The sequence below is a fragment of the Helobdella robusta genome (genome assembly GCF_000326865.2).
Source record: "Helobdella robusta unplaced genomic scaffold HELROscaffold_12, whole genome shotgun sequence".
Taxonomy (NCBI): domain Eukaryota; kingdom Metazoa; phylum Annelida; class Clitellata; order Rhynchobdellida; family Glossiphoniidae; genus Helobdella; species Helobdella robusta.
Genome location: NW_008703664.1, coordinates 1,484,410 through 1,491,853, shown reverse-complemented (window position 1 = coordinate 1,491,853; position 7,444 = coordinate 1,484,410). Strand labels below are relative to the sequence as shown.

The following is a 7,444-nucleotide window of genomic DNA, read 5'->3' as shown; positions in this document are numbered from 1 at the left end:
TTGCTGGTTCATCTCCGCGTTACTATAACCGCCTGTTACAATATTGCTTTCTTTTTTAAATTTTATTTATGTCAATACGATTTTTTCCTACAAAATTTAGTTTGTTTACCGATAGTCTGTTTTTTTGCCATTTCGATTTATTATGTATCTTTTATAAAGTTTCATTACTGAAACATGCGAGGGATGAAACAGAGGTGTTAACATTTCAACCTACTCTATCCGTTGTCTGCTTATACATTTTTCAAAAATCATTCAAAATGATTGTTATCAAATACTGTAGTCACTTACGTCTTCGTCGTCTTCAAAGATACTTAATATTGATCTTTCACTAGTGGCCTTTCATGGTTCTTCGTGGAACCATTCAAACGAGATTCGATTTTCTAACTCTACATTTGAGTTTTTGAGTCACAGGTTAATATAGTTTAATTTATCTCCATGTTATCTTAGCTAAACCATCAGGTTTTATCTTTAACATGTTGTACTTTCTTACAATAGCGATATTCAAGTCGGTTGAATTTGGCGTAGAAATAATTTTTGCTGACAAAAAATAATGCACGGAAAAAAGTTGGAAAGTGCAGTCTAGAGTTTTAATAAGATACCAACTTGTTTTGCTGAACTTCACTAGCATATAAAAATGTTCCTTCTTGTTTTAATTAAACTGAAAAAATTATTTAATATATATATATATATATATATATATATATATATATATATATCATAATATTCTTGCAAGCAACGTAATTTCTAATTTGACAATTCAATGTTTTTGAAACTTAAAAAAAATGATTATTATTTTGCAGTTTACCGGCGTTTTAATTTAAATTTTAATTTAAATAACAAAATAATTATAAGGTTCACCGATTACTTTACACTAAACAATAAATAACAGGGGTAAATTATTGAATTGTTGAAATGCTAAACAAACAAAACAACATAAAAGAAAAAAGTTTATGCAAAAGGTTTGAACAGTTCGACAAATATCACCAACAAAATTGAAAACAATGGCGCAACAGCAAAATATATCGCTCAGTAGAGGAAGCAAGAAGAAGAAGAAGAAGAAGAAGAAGAAGAAGAGCAGACCAACCTTGCACGTGCATTGAGACTTTGCTGCTAATGAAGCTGATACCTGTATCTCGATATGTGGCATTGCAATAGAACACGCCGTGTTGAACGCCATCGTTGATCTTTTCATTTTTTTTGTTGTTGCTGCCGTTCTTTAGCCTGCCAGTGTTGTTGTTGATGTTGTTGTGGTTGTTTTTGTTGTTGCTGCTACGGTTGCTAATTTTATTGTTGTTGTAGCTGATAAGATTGTTGATTTTATACTTTACTTCGTTACTGGCGACGTTAATTAAATGATTGTTTCGGGTAGCATTGTTTTTGTTGCCTTCACTGATAGCATCAGCAATTTTTATCTCGTAATGATGTGATGTAGAAAGGTTTTTGTTGTTGATGTGATTGTTGTGACGGCGCTTTCCTGTCTGTGATGTTCTATAAATTTTGCCGCTGCCCCGTTGATGCAAATTGAACTGAACGTCACTTTTGTTCTGACAATTTTCTTCGGCGTTGTGCTTTTTGCATTTACTTTTAATGTCTCTCTTGTCTTTATTTCGATCTTTGGTCTGATGTTTATAGTTGCCGATATTTCCGTCATTTCTGAGAGTTGTTGTTGTAATCTTGGTGATAATAGCATTAGCACTATCATTATCAGCAGTATCATTTAAGTTTGTGGTTTGTGTGTTGTTTTTGTAGTTGTTGTGGTTGCTGTGGCTGTTGTAGTTGTGGTTGTTATGCTTGTTGTTGTTATTGATCGTCACCTTATAATTTGTTGTTTTGATGATTCTTCTTGAGTGAGTTGCATGGTTGTTGTTGATTCTACTATTGTTGTTGATGCTGTTGTTGTTGTTGCTGTCAATGTTTGATTTTTTATTGGTTTTGAACTGTTGCGTTATATTTTTGTTGTTGTTCGATTTGCGTGCTTGGTGTTTGTGTTTGTTGAGGTAGTTGTTGTGAATGTTGTTATCGTTATTTATAATGTGATTGACGCGTTTGTTGAGGTTGTTGTTGCTGATGTTTTTGTTGTTACGGATGTTTTTTTCATTTCTTCTGCTGTTGTCGTGAATATGTTTGATGATTTCTTCACTGTTCGTACGATGAAGTTGAGTGTTGATTATCAAACGCGGGTACTTACTTGATAGTATGTAGTTCGCTTTTTTGTTGTCAATGCCACTATTTTGGCTAATGTGCTGGTTAATTTTTTTGCGATTGTTAATGTTATTAGTGTTGTCGACTTCATTTATAATGTAGTTTCTGTTGTTGATGTTATTCTGGTGGAAGATGGCGTTAATGTGATTGTTTTTGTTGTTATTAGTGTTTACTCCATTTATAACGTTGTTGATGTTGTTGTTGATGATGTTGTTGTTAGTCATAGCATTATCATTATTATTATTATTATTATTATTATTATTATTATTATTATTATTATTATTGGTGTTGCTATATACAGAGCGTTTGTTGTTCAATTTCTTCTCAACACAGACAGCAGGATTGTGACATCGTCGTTGGCGATGATAATGATGATGGTGGTGCTGATATCGATGACGTTGGTCAGGAAGTTGTTGTTGATGATGATGATGATGATTAGATTTTAATTTTTCAAGATGATGATGATGATGATGATTAGATTTGCGCTTTAAAAATGAGTTTTTCGTTAATAAAATTTCATCGATATTTTCACTGTTGAGGTTTCTACTTTTGTCGAATTCTAAATAATTGATGACGTCATCTTTGACGTTATTTTCCTCCTCATCAACCCACTGGCCGTCAGTGACAACCCTCGTGTGAGGGTTTGCCATTACGATGAGGTGGCCGTCAGACAAGAGGGTCCACGTAGATGAGTTGCTGGTCACCTGAATGCCATCCTTGTACCATGCCTTTAAAACTGGACTGCTGCTATCATCCGTAAGACATGACATAGTGATGAACATTCGAGATGGTGATGAGGATGTTGAAGATGATGACGACGATGATGATGATGGTGATGATGAGGACGGTGATGGTGAGGATGTTAATAATGGTGATGATAGAGGCTGTAGCAAGCGTGAGTTAAATGAAGAGACCAACAAAAATGATGATGATGATGACGACGACGGAGATGAAAACAGTCCTGGCGCATGTGCTGAAGTTGAAACAAGCGATAAATTTGATGGAGATGTAGATGATGAAGATGGTGATGATGATGATGGTAAAATTGTTGTTGTTGATAATGATGATGATGGTGATGACGAAGTAAGAAACGATGGTGAAGAAATAGTTTGCTGTTGGTTCCACTGGTTTTTGAAATGGTGAAAAACATGATTTGTTTTGTTTGGACGGGGAGGAGGAAGTGGAGAGCCTGTTGAAAAAATCATCATTCGTTCATGTCTTCAACTTAGATCATTTATTCATTTATCACTTTAACATTCATATAGACATATATATTTCTACATTTATATATACATTTAAACCAATAAACATTTATACAACGTTGATAGTACATTTTATGTGTATAATATTTGAATTAAATCAATCAAATCAATAAATAATTACCGTAAAGTTTAACTATCAAATCATTTATATATCTTATGCAAAACTAAAATGGACATAAAATGGCACTGCTTTTAGTTTCTTTTTCTGGAAAACAAAATACAGAAAAAAAACATTTTGCAAAATGTTTGGTTGCCAAAAAGAAATAATCTCTCTGCCACTGAACGTTCGCTCAATTTTGTTGACCACCCGCCACAAGAAGACAATTGCTTCTCATGTAGTCTTCTTGGCTGCGGTTGGCTGGCGAGCTGGATTGCTAGTTATTTGGCTGGTTGGTTGGATGGTTAGTTGGCTGACTGGATTGCTGGTAATTTGGTTGGATGGTTAGTTGGATGGTTGGTTGACTGGATGGTTGGTTGGTTGGAAAAATTGTTGGTTATTTAGTTGGTTGGTTGGTCATTTGTCCAAGTTTTTATACTGCGGATGTGTGCACCTAAGTGTGTGTGTTGTAAGTGTTGCGTGGAGTGATTGTCATTACTTTATGTTAATGTGCAGTGTTGCGCTAATTCTTAAATGGATGTTTTTTTTGTGGGTTAAGAATGTTTTTGTAACGAGTGGTTATTTTGTTGATGCGGTTTTTAGTTGGTGCATATTTATTGAAGATAATTTCTGTCCATTTTTAACATTCGAATTTCATCTCATTGTGAGTTTCACGGTAAATATTGGTTGAAATAACACATCGTTACTGAGATTTCTTATTATGAACTGTGATTTGTGTGCTTATTTTCAGTTTTGTGGTCGTCATTTTGTTATTTGTAAAAAAAGTTTGAAGATTACATTATGCTTCTAATTATTTTTTTTTTCAAGCTTCACGAATACAAATGAACGTCGTTTGTGATGATGTCATTATTATTACATACATACATACATACATACATACATACATACATACATACATACATACATACATACATACATACATACATACATACATACATACATACATACATACATACATACATACATACATACATACATACATACATGCATGTATGCATGCATGCATACATACATACATACATACATACATACATACATACATACATACATACATACATATATACATACGTAAAAACACACAAGCAAACGTACCTTTTAGTATAAAACCAAACAAAAACAAGCACGCGAGCATGCAAACGTACAAAAGACAGCCATACGAACATACACAAACAGCAGGCATACATACAAACAAGAGAATGCAAGAGAAAAACAAACACTACACCGTGTGACATAGGAACATACTCTGCGTAACACAGACAAACAAACAAACAAATACACAGCGTACGCACACACACAGAGTGGTAGATTATAAAAGAAGGCAATGCTTAGCAGGGCGTGTAATGCCACGTCAACGTAATATTGCGGCTCCTTCTTGCTCCGAATAACAACGAGGTGCTTTCTACTAACTCATCTTGCTGCTCTTCTCGTTCTTGTCGTCGTTGTTGCTGACGTTGTTGTTGCTGATGTTGTTGTCGCTAATGTTGTTGTTGCTGATGTTGTTGTTGCTGATGTTGTTGTCGCTAATGTTGTTGTTGCTGATGTTGTTGTTGCTGATGTTGTTGTTGCTGATGTTGTTTTAGTAGATATTTTTGATACTGTTGTTAGTGTTGCAGCTGTTGTTTTCGACAATGTTTAGTTGTTTTCGCGAATGTTTCTTGCTGTTCATGACAAACTTAACTTAATTGCAAAAAATATGTTTTTTTGTGTGATCAATTTGTTGAGTTAATGAACACAAGTCTTGATGTGTTTTTATTTGTGTTCAATAATAGAAAAAGCATTCAAGCATTCAAGTTTCTATGTTAGGATTTTTAAAGCCAAAAATATCACTTTTTTTGAAGATTTAGAACTTGAAAAAATTGTTTCTCATTCAAAATCAAGGTTTCAATGAAAGTACAAGTTGGTCAACAACATCAAATAAAAATAAATTTTAGATGAAAAATATACATCTCCGTGTCTAACTACAAATTTTAAAAATCCACACAAAATCATCCGATAGATCAATGGCTGCATATCTTACGGGCAAGTGCAATGTGTGGGTGTTTGTGTGTGTGTTTGTGTGTGGGTGTGTGTGTGTGTGCGTGTGTGTGTGTGTGTCGGGAAGAATATCGCACCGTGTAGGCCACACTCATTTTGTTACTGTTAGGGACGGTGGCCAGACATTATTTATAGCAACTTTTTATGTTAACTCGGTACAAAATATACTTCATGTTTATTCACTTTCAAAGTTCTTTCATGTTGTAATGTGCTTGCTCTTTTTCTCTCTCTCCTCTCTCTCTATCTATCTCTGTTTCTACTTTCTTGAGTGTGTATATGTGTATGTATTGTGATGAAGTTAATGTAGAATATATTAAGTTACATATACAAAAAGTTATTTACATAAAAGAATGTCACACATCTTTTCGACCAGTCTGTTCATATGTGATGTATTTTTATGGGATGATTTAATCAACAAACTTCGTTACCGACACAGATTTTGTTGTTGTTGTCGTTTAATCTGTTGTTGTTATTCTAATTGGATGTTTTTTGGCAATCTAGATAAATTTTCAGAAAAAAATAAATTGACTTAAATTTAATACAGATAATGTTTGTTTTTGGTTTTTCTGAAACAATTTCTTTTTCTTATTCTTCTTATTAGTTTCTCCTCAGTATTATTGGACTTTTTATAAATTTAATTTTTCATATATTGTTGAATTTTTATTTTATTATAACAGCCGAAATAAATATTAATATAAAGTTGCATCGTTAATTGCAATGAAATGTCTATTCTTTGCCAGTTTCAAGTATGACGCAACCATAACATTATAAAAAAATGTTTACACGTTATGAAAACCTTGACGTCATTTTCATGTTTACTTGTTATCAGTCATTTAGTCACTCTCATCACCACCATTTATTATCATCAATAGTGACGCCATTTTCGTCTGTGTCATCGTTATTATCATCGTTGTACTCATCATAATCAATTTTGGCGTCATAGCAAGTCGGTAAGTTTATTAATGTTTAAATTAATGAATATCGTAAAATTTTATCGCTCAGGCAATCAAAAATAGCAAAACAACAACAGCAATAACAACAACAATAACAACAACGACAACAACAAAACAAACTAAAATGGATAAGAAAATAAAAATTAGGGATGCACCGAAGTTCTGCCCCGGCCCCGGCTCCGGCCAATATCCGGCTTTTTTTTCAAATCCGGCCCCGGCCGGATTTGGTGGCCGGATTTAGGGCCGGATTTAGGGCCGGATTTAAGCGTCTATCGACATTTAAAAATATTATAAATAGAAAAAAAAATTTCATTGAATTCAATTAATTTTATGTCAATAAGTTAAAAGCTAAGCATACATGACACATAATAACAACATCACAAATTGTGAAATGAGCTGGACAATTTTCTTTGTGCTATAACATGGGTTATGCATAAATTATAAGCTGATCTTTGTGTAAAAGAACTTGTGCACGTGTTTATACTATATAGTTGTATATGACGGATCATAAAGCTACATAATATATATATATATATATATATATATTTTTTTTTTTTTATTTTATTTTATTTTCAATAAGGGAACCAAATAAGTTTAAATGAAAAAACTTGTGGAGAGGCCACCCTAAGTACTTTACTTGAGATATATATGCAATTTAAAACAGAACAGAAAATATACAAATTAAATTTCAATGCATGCAAAAATCGATAAATATAGTCAGTAGGATTAACACTCGAAAAACAAAGTTAATATCTGAACATATAAGTATATACAGATATTACTAATGAATCTACAATCAAAAACAGAAAGTAGATTGGCAATGTGAGATAATTTATAGTATTTGATACAATAATTAAAAGTATGGATTGATTGAA

The 7,444-nt window shown here is 32.9% G+C and overlaps 1 protein-coding gene across 1 annotated transcript; it reads right to left on the bottom strand.

The window, feature by feature from the left end:
• Positions 1-339: 339 nt before the first annotated feature.
• On the bottom strand, positions 340-2,972 carry HELRODRAFT_167803 (hypothetical protein; the record flags this gene model as incomplete). Its single annotated transcript, XM_009013537.1, has 3 exons — positions 340-386; positions 1,085-2,324; positions 2,778-2,972. The coding sequence occupies 3 exons, from the start codon at positions 2,970-2,972 to the stop codon at positions 340-342; spliced, it is 1,482 nt and encodes a 493-aa protein (XP_009011785.1).
• Between the last annotated feature and the right edge of the window lie 4,472 nt (positions 2,973-7,444).